Source organism: Eurytemora carolleeae, unplaced genomic scaffold (assembly GCF_000591075.1).
Source record: "Eurytemora carolleeae unplaced genomic scaffold, Eaff_2.0 scaffold671, whole genome shotgun sequence".
NCBI lineage: Eukaryota > Metazoa > Arthropoda > Copepoda > Calanoida > Temoridae > Eurytemora > Eurytemora carolleeae.
Window position 1 is genome coordinate 83,723 of NW_019396560.1, and position 20,149 is coordinate 103,871.

At 32.9% G+C, this 20,149-nt stretch overlaps 1 protein-coding gene across 2 annotated transcripts; it reads left to right on the top strand.

Moving 5' to 3' along the window:
- Nucleotides 1-4,844: 4,844 nt before the first annotated feature.
- On the top strand, nt 4,845-19,946 carry LOC111705510 (protein toll). Of its 2 annotated transcripts, XM_023478088.1 has the most exons (10): nt 4,845-4,916; nt 7,930-8,199; nt 8,677-8,904; nt 9,065-11,328; nt 12,035-12,125; nt 13,269-13,312; nt 16,545-16,728; nt 18,002-18,126; nt 18,513-18,606; nt 19,013-19,946. In XM_023478088.1, the coding sequence occupies exons 2-10, from the start codon at nt 8,101-8,103 to the stop codon at nt 19,358-19,360; spliced, it is 3,477 nt and encodes a 1,158-aa protein (XP_023333856.1). In that variant the 5' UTR covers nt 4,845-4,916; nt 7,930-8,100; the 3' UTR covers nt 19,361-19,946. The 2 variants fall into 2 exon arrangements, with proteins under 2 accessions (XP_023333856.1, XP_023333855.1); XM_023478087.1 differs by lacking the exon at nt 4,845-4,916 and having other exon boundaries at nt 7,652-8,199.
- The last annotated feature ends 203 nt before the right edge of the window (nt 19,947-20,149 follow it).

A 20,149-nucleotide genomic window follows, 5' to 3' on the forward strand; every position in this document is an offset into this window, starting at 1 on the left:
ATTTTTTATCCTCTTTTTAAGTTACCAGCTCTGAGCTGGGAACTTTTGAATGGTGGATATCCAGATTAATGCTTGATCTCCTCTTTTTCTTAATCTCGAGATTAAATAATGCTTGTTCTCCTCTTTTTATTGATCTCCAGATTAATTAACCAATCGGGATTAAGAATATCCCATCCTAAAGTTCCTGCAGCTCTGGTTACATAGGATATATATGAAATAGGGTTGTATATTACATTTATACATAATTATGTGTTCGAAATAGCTGGCCAAACGGCTGGACCAAGTAGTAGAAAATTACAATATTCGATATGTGGCGGTTATGAAAGTCGTCCTTCTTGGAGAATTCTCCGCGGCAGCTGAGAAGACTAGGGGGAGTTTCAAGAGCCACGTAATATATATAAATCATGTGAATATAGCTTATAACTTTTTACCACGTATCTTAGATAAAAATATATAATCAGTTAGTCGTGAACCTTTGTAGTTATTTAGCTGATCGCCAAAGATATTTAAAAAAGAGCGGAACAAAAATTTGAAAATTTGTCAAGAATACAAAATTTGTTAAACACACGTAAATTTATGTTTTCTGTAGATATAAATTATTAGACCGTTTTCCGAAAAAATCTTAATTCCGTGTTTTTCCAAATTCATTTTGCCAAACAGATTGTATACTCAATTAAGTAGAAAGGAAAGATTTTAATGAAAATTAATTTGTAAGAATTCCATGGGCACAGTTAAGCTAAAGCATCATGTTCCAAAAAACTCTTCTAAAGGTTACACTGCAAACTAACCAGAGGGAGAAGGTCAAATTTATGCAACATTACTGGTACAACTTTGAGACTTCGTTTCTCTAGTTTTGATTTTACAAAGTATGAGAAATACAAATTTATCCGGTTACATGCTTTAACTTCAAAACATTTTGTTCTTCTCAATATACAGGGTGTCCCAATAATCATGGGAATTCAGTGACGATTTTAATATCGTCTTTGTAAATGATTTTTTGATTAAGTGAAGTGATGCCTCCTTTGAAAGCTATAATTTGTCTGCCAGAGTTCAGAATCGGTTTGCTTATGTTTTTCTAGTGGTGCACTTAAAAATAAAAAAAATCGTGTACACAACAGTACAGTTGTCTCTCTTCGATGTTTAGTGTTTATCTTGCAGAAATGTTACAGAACATCAAACAACGTTTCGCAAAATAACAAAACAGTCGTTTACCGCTTTGCAAAGACGACTTCGAATACGTCTCTTAATTCCCATGTTTATTGGGACACCCTGTATCTTCAATATAGAGTAGAGGAGTTATGATTGAAAACATAAGGTTTTAATCTAACTTAAGCTTGACGACGTAAATAAGAGAAATCTCCTCTAAATCACATTTACACAGAAGATATATCTATGTACATATATATTTGAGTGTCTGCTTGTTTGTTTGAATCCAAGTTGATCGGGCCCAAATGTTGTGTGAGACCTTTTCATGACCCCAGGGAAGGTTTTTGGATGCTCTGAATTACAAAAAGTTTTGATTTTCGAAATGTCCGAATTTAATGAATTTGAGCCGCACTTAAATCTGCCAAAATTGAGCGGCGACTCAAATTCTTTAAATTCTGCCTCTGCAATAGCCAAGTCTATATTCACTTTGCAATTGTCTGTCTGTTTGTTTGTGTCAAAATTTTGTTTTGTATACAAAGAGAAAATGTTCACAACATATAGACCAACAATAAAAAGCTAAAATAGTATAGATGGGCGCGAATTTCCTTGAAAGCCATACGTGCATGCATACCTTTTCTCCGATTTAAATACAAAAATAATTCTTACACTTCAGTTTCGTCCATGAGCTTTTTTCTTATTAGTTATATAATTGAAGACAATCCGATGAAAGCTTCGCGGCAGAATTTCTTCTGGCATTTTGGTAGCTTAAGACTTCCAATTCCTGTACATCCTTGAAATCATCTCCGGATTGCTTGGCAGATTGACCCATCCAACATCTCAAAACAAAAACCCTCTAGACATTAACTATTTTATAATAAAAGGCTTATTGTTTCCTCATATCATCTTAAAAGTTCTTCGATTTACCTAAAAATCTTTAGTTTTCATACAAAATAATTTTTTCCTTTATGAGAATTATCGGGAAAAAAACATATTTAAACAATTGTTTGTTCGATCCATCTTAAAATAATGATAAAATCAAATTATGCTCTTATTGCAACCATGGTTCTGACCAAAGATGGGCTGAATAGCAAAGTCTTGGTTCTGTCAATATCATAATTGCGTACAGAATTTCCTATGTGTAATTCAATGTCTCACCCTCCCCTCCACGCCTGAACACTTTTGCACAAAATTCGTTTTCTAGGAAATTACCCTTTTTTCTATCGCTTAGGGTTTTTCTTAAGACTGTCTTAATGTTGTTAAAAATGAGTTTCAATTTGATACAAATTATGTCATTACCTTTTATTCTTCTTTTCGACTTTTAAAATTGGTTACCAGCAATGATGGTCATTAAAATTACAGTTTATATGTAGACATTAAGCATTATCATTTTAATAAAATCTGTTGAAGACTATTTTTTAAACGTTGTAGACTATTTATATGAATTGACAACATTTTTTCAAAATTCATACATATTCAAATTAGGTTTCTTTATACCGGGTTATATATAGTTGGTACTAGATATAATATGCTCAAAATTGATAAATTATTTAAGCCATTATTACAGGGCTATAGATTAGGTAACGCACCCTAGCTTTCAAAACTTTTTGTAAGGGGGCGCTAATATTATTTAACTATACAGTTTGACATTCTGTATTGTTTCTAATAAAAAAAAGAAATTGCCAAAAAACATGATGTCCCATGTCCAACAAAAACTATGTCCAATGTCCAATAAAAACTATGTCCCATATCCAACAAAAACTATGTCCCATGTCCAACAAAAACTATAATGTACCATGTCCAATAAAAACTATGTCCCATGTCCTAAAAAAACTATGTCCCCTTCCAACAAAAACTATATCCCATGTCCAATAAAAACTATGTTCAATGTCCAATAAAAACTATGTCCCATGTCCAACAAATCTATGTCCCATGTTCAACAAAAACTATGTCCCATGTCCAACAAAAACTATGTCCCATCACCAACAAAAAACTGTCAATTATTATTTCTCTACGGTCAGTGATCTCATATATATCGATTGTAAAAAAACTAATCATGAATCATGATTCATATCTATAGCAAGTGTTTTTTTCTTCGGGTTTTCTATCACATTTCAAGTGGTAATTTTGAAAGTGCTATTTGCTTTTTTAAGCTTTTTCCGTAATGATAGTTTTAAAAAATTTTCTTCGTAATTATTTTTTTTGTCCTTTAAAGAATCCGGCTTTCAGAATTCTTTTTTATATTTTAAAGTTTTAGATTGAGAATAGTTATGTGTTTCCTCCCTATTATATAAAATATTTTGTTTACATTCTAAAATAAATTGAATATATTACATGATTTGCACATGTGCCACAAAACTTTTAACTACGCAGTTTAATTCGGGGGCAAGATTTTCAAAACATGTGACAATTGTACATAATGTTTATAACTATTTTAGTTATTTAATTTTAAAATTTTTTATTTCACCATCACATTCTTACACTTTTTTTTCTGATTTCGTTTTTTTTTCATTTTCAAATTAGCGCTAAGCTTAAGAATTTATATTTTTTAATAATTTTTTATTGCGTGTATTTAACTGAAGTTATTGTGGGGGAAGGGTGAAAAAATTTCAAAGTAAGGTTTTCAAAAGTTTAAAAATTTTGAAAATCTGAAATTGTGGATTTCAGCATTACCATTTGTTTTTTGATCGCCCCGGGCCAACTTGAGTTTTTATATATTTAAAAATGATTATTCCAATAAAAGTTTTCACAACAACAGGTTAAGTATCAAAAGTCAACATTTCGTGCAATCAATGGGAAATACCCAGACTTCTCCCAGAGGCTTGAACTATTATTGGTTCAGTTAAATATTCCTTTACGACGACTCACAGAAATCTCGAGATCTATCAAAGTTATGTATTAAAGTGTAAGTCCGGGTCGACTTTGCCTTCTGTTTTACCTGACTAATTCAATAATAATTTGATGTAGCTCTGAACAATGTTCATTTAAAAACTGCAAGACTCTAGTTTCTAGCTTAATTGGCAAAATTCTGACAAAACATGCTTCTTTTGGTTCATTCTATACAGTTTGCCTTATTTAAAGCTGCTATTCTACACTTCTAGAACTTTTACTTTCTACTGCCTTCCACCTGATTAAACTGTTATTAATACTGATAATCTGAGATTCTTTATAGGCATGTTTACTTAAAGGGACTATGCGCTTAATTTGAAGTAACCCTCCATGCAAAGATGGAAATACACGATTCACAACAATACCCCATAAACGCTTTGTCTCATCTAGTTGAACGTCTTTAATTTCGAAAATAATAATTTTCAAGTGTGGATTCTCTACGAAAGTGACTTACGCATTAATCCACTACAGAAAACCTACACGTTTTATCAGAATCCAACGCGTATAAAACCTCGAAAAGCGGCAATATGTTATTTATAAGCTAAAGGTTGTGAATCGGGCATTGCCATCTTTGCATATGATGACTTAAAATTTTGCTTACAGTCCCTTTAAATGCAAAACTAGTTTTCCCTATTATTTCATTTATTTATTTATTCTCCGAACTTTAGACCACGAGATGTTGGGAATTTTCTAAAAAGCACCTGTTTATTCTGAATAGTGTACTGTTTGTGTGTGTTTATATAAGAACTATGTCTGCTTCATGTGTAGTGTGTACATCAATAGATTCTAAACTTGTATGTTTGTATTTCCAGGAAGCCTAGAGCCTGAAGCAGGGCTAGTTGAGTTAAGGCAGTGAGACAGACAGTGTGCTAGGAGAGTGAGAAGTTAGTAGGAAGATTTGGACTCCACTGGAGACTAGCGGAGGGATTTTATTTTCACCGGAGGGGTTTGAGAAACTTACTATTATTGAATTGAAACTTTACACAGTGTGATTTACATTCCACCGGAGGGATTCAGATAGTCTACCTAGGGCTCTAAATTCCCACTGGAGGGATTCAGATATCTTCCCAGCAGGTTTATGATTCCACTGGAGGGATTTCGTATCCATCTAGGGGGTTTACAATTCCACTGGAGGGATTCAGATATCCATCCATAGGGGTCATTATCCCACTGGAGGGGTTCAGATATCCATCTAAGGGGGTTGACAATCCCACTGGAGGGATTCAGATAGTCTCCCTAGGGCTCTAAAATCCCACTGGAGGGATTCAGATATCTTCCCAGAAGGTTTATCATTCCACTGGAGGGATTTTGTATCCATCTAGGGGGTTTACATTTCCACTGGAGGGATTNGTTTCTGTGGAGCAAGTTAATTTAAGTTATATATTTAACCATATCTAAAACAAAGCAACAAATTACATTTTTAATTCAACAGTGATATTTATTGTATTAAATACAAAGCTTTTGTGTAACTATTTTATATTGTTGTTCTGGTCAATGAGGGAGGTGTGGCTGCTCCCAGGGTTTTGGAGTAAAATGTGAAAATTTATCCGACTTTTTATGACACGTCTTTTAAAAGGGAAACTTTCAAACCGAAAATATAAAAACAGGGCTATGCTACCCCTTTTTTACTGTATTTGTTCAGATATTTTCAGAAAAAAAAATCCCAAACTTTGCCACAAACTCAATTTTTCTAATCACTTTATCTTTTTAACCTGATGGTTTACACTATTGATATTTCAAACTTTGATTATTTGATCTCACAGAATTCTTAGTTTGAAATATCTAAGGTCTAAGATACAAGGTTTTAAACTGGAATTCTGTTAAAAAAAGAAAACTTAAAACAACGTTTAACCAATATTAGGCAAATTCAGTCAGTTTTGTAACACAACTGATATTGAAATAAATATTTTAAATTTTGCAAATTTGCATATTTGTTGGGAGATTTTTACAGTAGAGCTAAAGGGCTGTTCAAAAGTTTTAGATTTATGCCACAATAAGGAAATAAAGGGTGATGGTCCATAATAGGACACCCCCAAACTATTTTGGGTAAACCAGACAGTCAGCTTAATAGAATTAAAGAATACATAAAGAAATAATCAATCATACGTCATAAAAATGAATTGAATAGTGAAATCTATGGTTGGAGGTTGCGTGAATATTAACTATTAAGACGACTTGAAAGTTAAAACTCTTTTTCCTTCATTGTGGCCTTGAAATGTCTTATGTAATGATTTCGCAAAAAGAGAAGTTTCAATCGTACAACCGTCTCCGAAGTCTTATCCTATGTGGGATTAAAGAAATTGTAAATCTGAAGTAATCAACTTTAAAAATTGCAGTAAATGAATACAACAATCTCTCATTAATTTTTATAATAACCCCAAGGATAGACTCCAGGATGAATATCTGAATATCTAATATGATTGTGAATCCCATAGATGATTATATGAATCCCTCTGATGGGATTTTGAACCCCTCCTAGATGGATATCTGAATCCCTCCAGTAGGATTATAAAACGAATGGATGGATATCTGAATCCCTCCAGTGGAATCATAAACCTTTTGGGAAGACATCTAAATCCTTCCAGTGGGATTAAAAACTTCATGGATGGATATCTGAATCCCTCCAGTGGAATTATAAACCCCTTGGAAGGATAACTAAATCCCTCCAGTGGAATTATAAACCCCCAGGAAGGATATCTGAATCCCTCCAGTGGAATTATAAACCCCCAGGAAGGATATCTGAATCCCTCCAGTGGAATTATAAACCCCTTGGAAGGATAACTGAATCCCTCCAGTGGAATTATAAACCCCTTGGATGGATAACTGAATCATTCCAGTGGAATTATAAACCCCCAGGAAGGATATCTGAATCCCTCCAATGGAGTTATAAACCCCTAGGAAGGATAAGTGAATCCCTCTAGTGGAATTATAACCTCCTGGGAAGGATATCTGAATCCCTCCAGAGGAATTATAAACCCCTGGGAAGGATAACTGAATCCCTCCAGTGAAATTATAACCTCCCGGGAAGGATATCTGAATCCCTCCAGTGGAATTATAAACCCCTTGAAAGGATAACTGAAACCCTCCAGTGGAATTATAAACCCCTAGGAAGGATAACTGAATCCCTCCAGTGGAATTATAAACCCCTAGGAAGGATAACTGAATCCCTCCAGTGGAATTATAAACCCCTTGGAAGGATATCTGAATCCCTCCAGTGGGATTATGAAGCCCCCTAGATGGATATCTGAATCCCTCCAGTGGGATTATAAACCACATGAAGTTGATATCTTAATCCCTCCTGTGGGATTATCAACCCCCTTAGATGGATATCTGAATCCCTCCAGTGGGATTGTGAACCCCCCCTAGATGGATATCTGAACCCCTCCATTGGGATTTTAATCCCCATGGTTGGATATCTGAATCCCTCCAGTGGAATAATAAACCTTCTGGGAAGATATCTGAATCCCTCCAGTGAAACCGCATGCATGGATATCTGAATCCCTCCAGTGGGATTATGAAGCCCCCTAGATGGATATCTTAATCCCTCCAGTGTGATTATAAACTGCATAGATAGATATCTGAATCCCTCCAGTGGGATTATAACCCCCATGATTGGATATCTGAATCCCTCCAGTGGAATTGTAAACCCTCTAGATGGATACAAAATCCCTCCAGTGGAATTATAATCCTGCTGGGAAGATATCTAAATCCCTCCAGTGGGATTTTAGAGCCCTAGGGAGACTATCTGAATCCCTCCGGTGGAATGTAAATCACACTGTGTAAAGTTTCAATTCAATAATTGTAATTTCTCAAACCCCTCCGGTGAAAATAACATCCCTCCGCCAGTCTCCAGTGGAGTCCATATCTTCCTACTAACTTCTTTGACGCGTGTGCTAGTGCAATGCACGGATATAAAACCGGATAATCAACTCATTCATCAAACAGACTCTTCGTGAATATGTGACAAGTTAAACTTTAAGTGATGTGTAGAAAAATCAATCGTGATAATACATCACAGTGAGATAAAAATGTCTTAAAGTCACATCACAGTGGATTAAAATTGGTGAAATGTCTGATAACAAACAGACGAAGATGTCAGCGATGCTATTTCTTCTACTTTTGCTTCTACCCTACGCTGTCAAAGGATTTACGTGTTCGGACAACAAGGTTGGGGTGAAAACTAAATGTTTATTTTAAAATTTTTTTCTTAATTTTAACACACAAAAATGTCTCTCATTTTTTTTAAACTATTGCCTAATTCTACATCAGGAACTATACTAGATATTTCAATTTGCTTACATTTAATGTGTACTGCCGGAACCCCCTTATCTTTGTTTACATTAAATATGTAGCACAGGAACCCCCTTATCTTTGTTTACATTTATAAGAATGTGCTAAGGAACCCCCTTATATTTGTTTACATTAAATGTGTACTGCAGGAACCCCCTTATCTTTGTTTACATTTATAAATACTGCAGGAACCCCCTTATCTTTGTTTACATTTATAAATATGTGCTGCAGGAACCCCCTTATCTTTGTTTTAAATGTGTATACCGTTTTCCCTCATTGAAAAAGTTGTATTTTTTATTTCAATTACAGAAAGTTTTGAAGTGTTAATGAAAGAATTTACCTCTAAACAATAAGGTTGGAAGTTGTTTCTGTGATTTCGACCAGCGAGCTGATTATGAGATCCATTGTCCCTATATAGAGTCCAAGTTCTCTATAGCACTAGATGTTGGAAGACAGGCGTCTGTCACTTGCAATCCAGCAACCACATATATAGAGATGGTAGAATACCTTCAAGGATTAGACCTGGGCATATTGAAACATTTGAAGATTGTAAACTGTCCTGTTCCTGAGGATAGTTTTCAGGTATTAATATTATCATTATCATTATCATCAATATGAATATCAATATCAATATTATTATTTTATAATAATTGTTTCATTATCATTATAGGTGTTATTATTACATTAGTTTATCATGATCATGATCATTATCAATATTATTATTATCATTTTATTAATTTAGGATTTGATATTCAATCAAATGGGTGCTAAAGGAGTGTTGGCCTTCCAGTTCCGGAATGGGAAGAGCTATGACCGGCAGCTGCTACCTTTCCATTTTAAGAATTTGACCGAGCTGATACAGCTTGATCTTTCGGGCAGTCTCTTGGGAACACCGGTCAATAGTGAGTTCTTTACAGGGATGGATAACTTGAAATTCCTGGATTTGAGTGGGAACAAAGGAATGAATCTACACTCTGGAACGTTCCAAAACCTTACTAGTCTAATAACAGTGAACTTGGCAGACTGTGATTTAGCGGAACTTGACGAAGATTTGTTTTTAAGTCAAACAAATCTTACATCTCTTAATCTACATTCAAACCTACTATCTGAGCTGAAACCCAACATTTTTCGAAATCTGAACAGTTTGGAATTGCTTTTTATTAAAGCCAACAAGCTGACCAGCCTACCTACTGGCATATTTGACCCACTGAAAAATCTTACCAGTATTGATATGGGGTTCAATATGTATCAAAGTTTACCAGAAAACATATTTTCCAAAAATACTAAGTTAAAAGATGTTGTTTTTATCATAAACGGAGAATTTTGTGGAGGTGGGGCAGCTGAATGTGCAGATAAAGTAAAAAAGATAGATCTACCCTCAACCTTGTTTCAAAACCCTAGTATAGAGTCCATTAAAATCCTCCATGTTCCTTCCAACACCATTCCCTCAAACATCTTTAAAGGCGCTACCAACCTCAAGAATGTAACAATACAATCATCTTATTTGGAGGATTTACCAGTTGGACTTTTTAGAGATTCTTCAAGCATAGAAAAGATTGATTTCTCTGGAAACCTTATTCGAAACCTCACATCAGGTGTTTTTGATGGCCTGCGAAGTTTGACAACCCTAAGGCTTCTTAAAAACCGCATCACCAAAATTTCTGACATGATATTCAAAGATCTGGACTTTCTTGAAAGCCTGGAGCTTCAAGATAACCTGATCAGCAAAATTGACCGAGATGCTTTTGTGTTCTTGAAGAAGTTGAAGCATCTTGATTTATCAAGCAATAGCTTGGTTTACAATGCTGGCGACGGGAATTCATTTCTGTCCTCGCAGGTTTTCCAAGAACTAGTGTCAATCAATCTCTCAAAAAACTCGTTCTCAACAATCGAAGAAAATATTGTGGCAAATTGTTTAAAGTTGGAAAAATTAGACCTAAGCTACAATAGTTTCAGAGTGCTTCATATGATAGATTTTAACTTTGTGAAAAGTAAAAAGATATTGTTTGATCTGTCGTATAATCAAATTGAACGAGTTCCATTAACACCAGATAGCAGAGCTGAGCTCTCTTTTAAAAATAAAACTGAATCCTTTGATTTGAACATATCTGGCAACCCTTTTATTTGTGACTGTTTTATAATAGACTTGAAGAAAAAATTTGAAGGAACTCTGGATACAGTTTATGACAAAGCTTTCACGCTTGTTCCGTCCCAAAATGTGAATTGTGGACCCAAATCTCATCCTGATCTCATTGGAAAATCTCTGCAATCAGTTGATTACGTGGATCTAAACTGCCATTTTCCTTCTGATTTAATAAGCAGCAAATGTCCCAACAGATGTGGCTGTTCATGGAATAGATTTCTGTCCCGAGTGCTTGTGAACTGTACGCGGCAAAAAATGAATAAGTTCCCGGATTTTCTGCCATTGTTCAAGGATTTCAAGGATTCAAAACTTGAGATCCATCTTGAACATAATCTGATTTCAAACCTGACCGAGGCTGTGCAGCACTACTTCGACCAGAAGGACTCCAACTTCATGGAGATTGAGTATCTCTATCTGACCGGAAACCTCATCAATGAATTTCATCAGAGCTCTTTGCCCCCTAACCTCAAGGCTCTTCACATTGATGAAAACCAAATTGAAAGTTTTTTCAAATCCGATCTGAACTATTTTGATTCTCTGATCAACCAGACTAAACTGGAATTAAAACTGGGGAAAAATCCGTATTTATGCAGTTGTGATTCCCAGGATCTTTATCATTTTTTGCGGGACCGAGGCTCATTTATCCTTGATAAGTCCGACGTTATCCTAGCTTGCCCTGACAACATCACCCCTCTGGCTGAGTCTAAGATCAGTGATTTCTGTCTCTATCTTCCTCCACCAGAGATCATTGCGATCATCATTATTGTCATATTTTTCCTGATCTCGGCGATCATTCTTCTGTTCTTCTACACCTGCTATAGAGAGACCATTCTCATCTGGATCTACTCCAAGTCCTGGTCCAGGTAAAGCTTCACAATGTTCCAAACTTTTCAGATACATCAAATTGTCCCAACATTTTTGCAAACTACGATTTTCCAAATTGAGATATTTTTCCAAATTAAACATTTTTCCAAATTACACATTTTTACAAATTGAACATTAATCCAAATTAAACATTTTTCCAAATTGAACATTTTCCAAATAGAACATTTTTCCAAAAAGAACATTTTTCCAATTGTTCCATCCTAAATGTACAGCCTATAGCCTGCCTAACCTGAATTCTAATGTTTGTAAAATGTCCAAATTAAATTATTTATTTATCTTTTTTTGATAAAAGATATCTAAAATACAAAAAATTAGTTTTTGTTTTCAATACTGAAATCCTCTATTTAAATTGTGCCGCGTCCGATTCCAACTGTGCCCTTTAAAATGAGCAAAAATTTTGAAAATGTTTTCTATCTGAAAAATGATAGTGTATTGCAGTTTCTCTCAAACTAGTCCAACTTCCAGATTTATGCAGCAGAGACGACAGGAATTGATAAAATTTAACACTTTTTAAGATAGACAATCCTTCCTCAATGTTTCATGTTCAGATAAGTTATAAAGAAGGCTGTTGTACATCGTGCGTGCAATTCTTTAGTAGTTGGATCCCTTAACATTTCGTCGACAGTCCCTTTAGGACATGATGCAGGTTGTGATGCATTCATCTCTGATGCATTCTTATTTCAGATTTCTGTTCACAGACGAGATTATTGACAGTGATAAGCCTTATGATGCATTTATCTCTTATTCTCATCATGACACAGACTTTGTTAATCAGGCATTTATAAAATTATACATCATTAAACAATCAACAATAATAACCAAACAGAGATGAAAAGCTCTTTTGTTGGGGGTTGGGGTCCAAATGCACACTGCTCTTTTCGTGAACTAGCTTTTGTTAGAAAGGGGAAGGGAAGGGGGGTTAATGTTTATTAATAATTTGAATATAGGTATTTTAGTTTTCAATATATTTCGAAAAGTGACAAATTATTTGATGTTTTAAATGTGAAAAAATCATTTTGGACAATTTCTTTGTGCCCAAATGAAGGGAGGGGAAGTGGAGAGAAGGGGGGGGGGGAGGGTAGAAGTCTCTATTTATCTGAACTCTACGTTCTAAAACCTGTTCTTGTGCCCAATCTATTTATGTTAATGCTAGAATGGAGCAAAAGTGCAATTTTAAGCTGGGATTTCAAATTATAAAGATTAGACTGATATCGTTCATTTATTTCGGGGGAGGGGGGGGGGGGTTTAGGTAAAAAATTGACGACGTTTTCTGTTATTTTAGATTATAAAGGATTGATATTGTGTGTTTGAAATTGAGCAATTATCTAACCTCAAAACTACTTTTCTTTAACAAATCTATTAGGATTAAGGAATTAAGGTTATTAAGTTTAGAGTTAAAATATATTTCAAAAGTTTAAATTTTAATCCGGACAGAGTTTTAAGACTAGTTATTTCTATGTAATCAATAAAACAGATGCAAAACGTTTTACATTAAAAATGCGTCTATTTCGGAATTTCCAATAATTTGTAAATTTCCCTTAGCCTTATTTTCTGATTTTATCAAGCGTAAATTTTCTAAATCATCAGTAGAATAAAATCTACATCATTAAGAAAACGTTATAATAAACCTAAAAAAGAAATAAATATCTGCCTTAGGATATATTTTATTATTTAACGCATTGAATTTAGTAAAACTGAAGGCTCAGTCTTTGGTATATTAGTAATTAAAAATGGTGGTTTCGGAAGCAAAGGGCCCACAGGCGCACTGCATTACGAAAATTTTAAAAATTTTTATCTTATTTTTCTGAATTTAAAAAAATAAATTTTGTTCGTGCTCTTAATATATATTTTTTTTAAAATAAGGGGTTCTGCCTCTTTATTTTTTTTTTTCTTAATTTTTTATAAAATGCAACTTTAGGTTTTGTTGCCGGGATTAGAATCTCCAGATGATTTTTCATACAGGTATTTAATTTTTTATTTTTCATACAGGTATTTAATTTTTTATTTTTCATACAGGTATTTAAGTTTTTAGTTTTCATACAGGTATTTAAGTTTTTATTTTTCATACAGGTATTTAAGTTTTTATTTTTCATACAGGTATTAAATTTTTTAGTTTTCATACAGGTTTTTAAGTTTTTATTTTTCATACAGGTATTTAAGTTTTTAGTTTTCATAATGGTATTTAAGTTTTTATTTTTCATTCAAGTATTTCAGTTTTTATTTTTCTTACAGGTATTCAGGTTTTTAAGCATTTTTTTGGTGAAAAAACATTATTGAGAGACACCCAGTAGGTATATCGTGAAGTGTGGACTGTAATCATAATTATCAAAAGTCAATTAAAATGGCGATATTATAATGTCCGATATTATAATTATATATATTATATAATTATTATAATGTCCTGTAAAGTTTGATTTGAAATTTTAAAAATAAGATATAAACTTATTTGCTTATTTATTTTTGTCATTTCGGTAAATATTAGCAAAAATATTTTTGATATATTTTTGCATCATTAAAAAAATATTTTCATTTTTCCTTAACAGTGCTTATTATTTACGAAATAATTTAATAAAATAGTTTTCCACATTTGGAAAATATATTTATTTTCTTGCACAAACTTAAATTTCAATAAAATATCTAGCTATCTTTTTAAAAAAATCTTTTATTACTGCTTTAGGGGGGGGGCAATAAAATGTCATAATTATTTTTTTATACTTTTACTTTTATCGCTTTATTTCAGGACTTTTTTTCTCACGTTTTATCCTACTTATAGAAAGACTGGGCTGGAACTTGAATAGCAAATTCTCTTAACTATATAGTATTTAGGTTAAAATGAATGTGCAATTTACCAATTAGATTTTCAAAGGCCAATCAATTATTAGAACTTTGTAATTTCAAAAGGTTAAAATTTTTTGGAATTTAAAAATATTCCAAATATATCGTGTAAAAATGTAAAAACTTTAAATTTTACCCGGTTTTTATCTTTTAACCAATGAATTCATATCCATTTAACTTTCAAAAATTTACATTAGATAAATGCCATATGTCATAACTCATGAGTTAGCTGAACCACGCCAGCTAACACAACTATTGGGTGTAAATCTTATATGTTTTGAACCACAACTCATCTGAATATAGAAGAAAAATGTGTAACAGGAAAAGTTCGTCCAAAAAAATGTGAAATCAAAACTAGAGGAGGATCTACGAGGTCACAAAGTCGTACCAGTAATTTAAAATCAGTTTGACTTTCTCCTTCTAGCTTAACGACACTATGCTAAATGACATACATAAATTCCAATATGCAACTTTAAAATATTTAAGATAAGATTTTCTTTTCTCTTCCTGTAAATTAAAGGCGCATTAAGTACAGTTTATACGTTATTTAGAATATACATCACTCCTGTATGCTGATTCCATTAGCGCCTGATCCAATCAGGGTTCAGTCATGTGTTTTTTGTCTATTCTGAACCAATAGAAATAGTATGGCGGTAACATCTATCTTTCTATTTATCTCATTATCCAATAAGAGTTATGAATGCTTCAATCGGCGCTAAGAGTAAATGGAAATATTTACTTCTACTGAAACTGTATATTAAAACAAAGTTCTTTGTGTCCCATGGCTTTCTCCAAATAAAACATTAAAAATTTCTTTTAATATATATTATATATATAAATATATTTACATTTTCTTTGTTCTATTATATTTTGTACATTAAATATCAAAATATTTAAATTAAATATTACAAATATTTAAAATAACAATTACAAATATCTAAATTAAATATATTACATACAACCTTGAACATATTAACAATTTTTAGTCAAAAACGAAAAAATGTAAACTAATGAGAAATTATACCTACCCTCAGAGCTGGGAACTTTTGAATGGTGGATATCGGGATTAATGTTTGATCCACTCTTTTTTTAAATCTCGAGATTAAATAACGCTTGTTGTCCTCTTTTTGTTAATCTCCAGATTAATTAACCGATCGGGATTAAGGATATCCCATTCTAAAGTTTTCAGCTCAGGTACCTCAGATCAAGTAAAAAATTTAATTTCACAGATAAATTCGGATTCATTTATTTACAGGATGGTTCAGGATTCGGATTTGCATTAAATAATCTCAAGACATTTAAAAACTCTTAGCTGCAGACTATATAGATATATAAAACTCTTAGCTGCAGAATATATATAGATATATAAAACTCATTTTCTAATTTTTTTTTATCTGTTGCAGTAAAGCACTAAACTCTTGTAGTTATGAAAGGGCACGGTTTTGGATGGCTGGTTACTAAAGTTTTAACAAGAAAACTTTAAAATTTCTTATCATCGTAACATTGATGTAGCGGGGCCATTAATAGGGAATCATAACTTTTTTTGCGTTAAAAATAGAAAATAATATTTTAAGATTTTTACAATTTGGGTTAATAATGATTTCCCCAAAAAAGATGGTTTTTTGTTGTTGATGAAATCTCAAGCATTTGCATATTATCCTCCGAGGCTCCCACTAAAATGTATGAATGAAGGTCTGCACAAAAAAAGCCATGGAAATTCAGATTTAGTTGTAGCATTGACAATGTTATCTTCAGATTTAGTTCTAGCATTGACAATGTTATCTTCAGATTTAGTTCTAGCATTGACAATGTTATCTTCAGATTTAGTTGTAGCATTGACAATGTTATCTTCAGATTTCTTGTCTCTGTACTGTGTTTGTTCACTCTAGACATAAACGGAAAAGGTCAAAGTAATTGATTCTTTGATACTAAGTCAAAATTTCTCTATATCTTTGCCAACTAAAGATGTAAACCTTTGATATTTCAAACTTAGATTATTTTATCTACCAGGATTCATAGTCTGTAATATCCAAGTTTTACGACATTGGGTTGAAAAGATATAGGGATTAGAAAATTTGAGTTTGTGGCAAAGGCTTTATTCCATTATGCGAAATTTATAGTGCGACTTTTAGACCTCGTAGCTCATTTAGACTTGATTTAATGCCCAAGTATATTAGATGTTCTTTATTTTTCCTCTTAATGCTAATAATTCTTTATAATAAAGGAGCTGGTGTTGAAAACGTGTAAAAGTTCAATCTAACCTCAAATTTAGCATTTTATTTGCTTTTCATGTCACTGTTTAGCAAACTGGAAAGGTTCAAAATGCCAACCCCAAACTTCATTGTTGTTTTATGTTCAGGTATAAGTGTTTGACCCATCAGAAGGACTGGCTTGTCGGTCAACCCATCCCGGAGAATATTATAAACAGTGTACAGTCCAGTAGAAGGACTTTGATAGTCCTTAGCAAGGACTTTATCCAGTCCATGTGGAGCAAACTAGAGTTTAGAGCAGCGCATGCGCAGGCCTTGCAGGACAAAACACAGGTAAATATTCACAAAGAAACATTAAGGGAGGTCGGGTTTGCAAATTCTTATTGCTTCATCCAAAATATCATTTATATTAGATATAATAAAACGTTTTCTCTCAAGATAAAATTTCGCGGTCGAAATCCGGTTTTATAAGATTAAATTTAATGATCAACGTGACTAATGCAAGCGAATTTGATCAACGTGACTAATGAAAGCGAATTTGATCAACGTGACTGATGCAAGCGAATTTTTTTTTGGTATCAAAAAGATCCGTCCAAAAATAACCTGTTTTTGCACCTGACTCTGAACTCAACAAATTTTTAAATATCGAAAAACTCAAAACGTACTGTTTATCAACGGCTTGAGCGGATCTTCGGCGCATGTGTTCTGAAGTTTCTTTTTTTTCTAGTGGATTAAAAAAAATGTTTGAAATTCAAATTAGTCCTACTATAAATTGATTTCACAGAAGAAAAAAAAAATCTCAAAGAAAATTCTTACAAATTCGACCTCCCTTAGCAGATTGTATCCTGACATAGGAAATTTTGAAACTATATATAAATCCCTAGTGGATCGGATTAGTGCTTTAGAAAGAAATTAAAAATTTATTCAAAAGTTCCAGCCTCTGATCTTTTACTAACAAGATAAAAATGGAAAAGGGTTAATTGTTTTTGTTAAGAAACGGCGATTATATAAATTTGTTGATAAATTCATTTGATTATGGAGTTCTTGTTAAGAAATAAAAAAGTTCAACAGTCGACTAAAACTATTTAACAATGGTTAACTGACGATATAAATAGATTAAATATAAAATATTGGATATTGTTACAATGGGCCATAACCAACTTAATTGATTATGCATTATTATGCATTAAAACTTTGCTTATCAAATTAAGGACTTTTTATGAAAAATTATATTTTATAAAATTTAATTTCACTTTTTCTCTTGGAATGTGGAAATAAAAGGAGAGAATTTGTTATATTTATCTTGCATTTACATTTACATTCGAGATTAAAAAAGCTGTTTTACTTATAGTTTTACTTAGTGAAGTCAATGAGTCTTTGTCCCAAACTCTGATTTTCTAATCCTTATATCTTTGCAACACAATGTTGGAAAACTCAATTCCTCTTTAGAAAGTATAGAAACAAAAATTCAAGAGAAAAATTTTTAAAAAAATTGAAATAAAAAATGCTGTCACCAAAACATATCAAAACAATCTTATTTGTGTTAAATCCAAAAAAATGGTCCTTCATTTTGGACTAAAAAAAGCACAAATGCAATTTTTTTTAGAGAGTTGTGATAATAGTGCGTGGTGAGCTGCCTGCTGAAGAGGATATGGAGGAGGATTTAAAGAAGTATATTAGGATGAATACTTACATTGAGTCAGAGAATCCATGGTTTTGGCAGAGATTAAGGTAAACCAATGTGTGTAGAACTAAGGTGTTGGGGAGGGGGAGGGGGTGAAGGAGGACATGAAGAATTATATCAAGTCGAATACATACATTGAATCAAAGAATCCGTGATTCTGGTATATATTAAGGTAAACCAATGTGTGTATAACTAAGGTGGAAGTAAATCAATGTTGTTTAAGGTGGTTTCACTTCCAATTAATATCCAAATGTAGACTGTAGACTTTATGAGACGACATTGATCGTCTTTGATTTTGAATTATCAGATTGTCGTCTTTTTAAATCAGATTGTCGTCTTTTTAAATCAGATTGTCGTCTTTTTAAATCTTGGTACTGAACCTTTTTATTTCAAACCAATAATAATTTTTTTTAACTTTTTTATTTCTATTTAGATATGCTTTACCTCACAGAGGTGGATTCTGGCAAAGAAGGAGAAATCAAAGAACAAGAAAGGAAACTGATCAACTTGAGCTTATGCGGGCACAGGTCAGTAAACAAGCGGGCAAACCAGAGAGCTTTTTATTTATTTAGTAAAGATTGAAATTTATGAAAAAGACCCTAATGTAGAGGCTAAAGAACTGCTTTTAAGAACGGACATTGATTTCATTGTTTAAAAAGAGTGACCGGTTAGTTGAGCTGACAGCGCAGTATTGTAAAACTTTGGTTACATTTTTCATCGTAGATTAACTAATTTTAAAAAACCGATTTTTTAAAATGGATAATCCGGGAGAATTTCAAAGATCCAATTTCCGCGCTTAATCAGCAGTTATAAACTTTACACAGTAAACACGTCTGACAGGTGTACTTACCATACTCTTAGCTCAACTACCATATCTAGTCGGTCACTCTCTTTATTAAAATTTTTCGACTCTTAACGCTAATTAATCTGTAGGTTGAAGCTGAACTAGGTAAGAGTAGTAGAACTCCTAGTCCTCCAACTATACAAACCAATCCATCAAAACCAAACAACGGTTTGGTCAACGGAAACGGGTTTTCAGGAATAAACAACATTTATCCGGAACAAAACGGGCACGTGCGTGTACACCATGAGACTAATGGTCACGTGCACAGCGATACTAACGGTCACGTGGACAGTGAGACTAACGGTCACGCGTACAGTGAGACAAATGGCCGGGTGGAGAAGGAAAGAAGAGCGCAGGAATATCTTGATAAAATTATTCCTCACAAAGCCAGTGATGGAGGAAGAATTGTCAGAGATATTCTGGGTTCTCAAAAATAATTAAAATAAACTCGGCGACAGGCGGACATTGGACAAAAACACTTTCATCCGTTCACAAAATTTCATTAACAGAGTGACTAAAAGAAATTTACTGACATCACAGCTATAAAGTATATAAACAAGCAATATAAGCATGGAAAAATATTGTTGAAATATTTGTGATGACATTATTTTTGATACGATGCTACAGTGATATTTATTGGATACAATCTTATAGTGATGGATATTAATAGTTGATATTGATAATTCCATGGATACTCAATTCATATACTATTTGTATCCAAGTGCAAACTTAGTGGAGGATTATAAGCTCAAATTATTTTGTCAGCGATGATAAACACCGGTTAAACTTTAAAGCAATATTGCCGAAAGCAGTGGAAACTTTTGAACAGACTTAATGAGTTTAACACAAATTCTCCTTAAACGAAATGCATTCAAAAGCGGTTTAACCAATGAAAGACCCTTTTAATCGATCCCCGAGGAGATAACCTGGGTTAAACCCAATTTCGTTTAATCAAAATTTTACATTTTTCAAAGATCTGATTTGTTGCGTATACTGTGCAAATCTCAATAAACATTGGAATTACGGAAACAATTAAAGTATATAAAAAAGTATACAAAAACAATGCATACAAAATTTAAGTTTTTTAGAAAGGTGCCTGCAGGCGCAGTCGATCTTTTTGAAGCAAATTCGTTTCAACGTCAGATAAAATAGATAGATAGATTTGAAAATATTACATTAAAGCATTTTTTGGGACATCCAATGTTAGAAAAACTCTAGCATTTAGA

Coding starts and splice junctions, on each gene's coding strand:
- LOC111705510 (XM_023478088.1), top strand. CDS start 8,101: ATGTCTGATAACAAACAGACGAAGATGTCAGCGATGCTATTTCTTCTA. Junction 8,200..8,676: donor TTACGTGTTCGGACAACAAG/GTTGGGGTGAAA, acceptor CTAAACAATAAG/GTTGGAAGTTGTTTCTGTGA. Junction 11,329..12,034: donor TACTCCAAGTCCTGGTCCAG/GTAAAGCTTCAC, acceptor TTCTTATTTCAG/ATTTCTGTTCACAGACGAGA.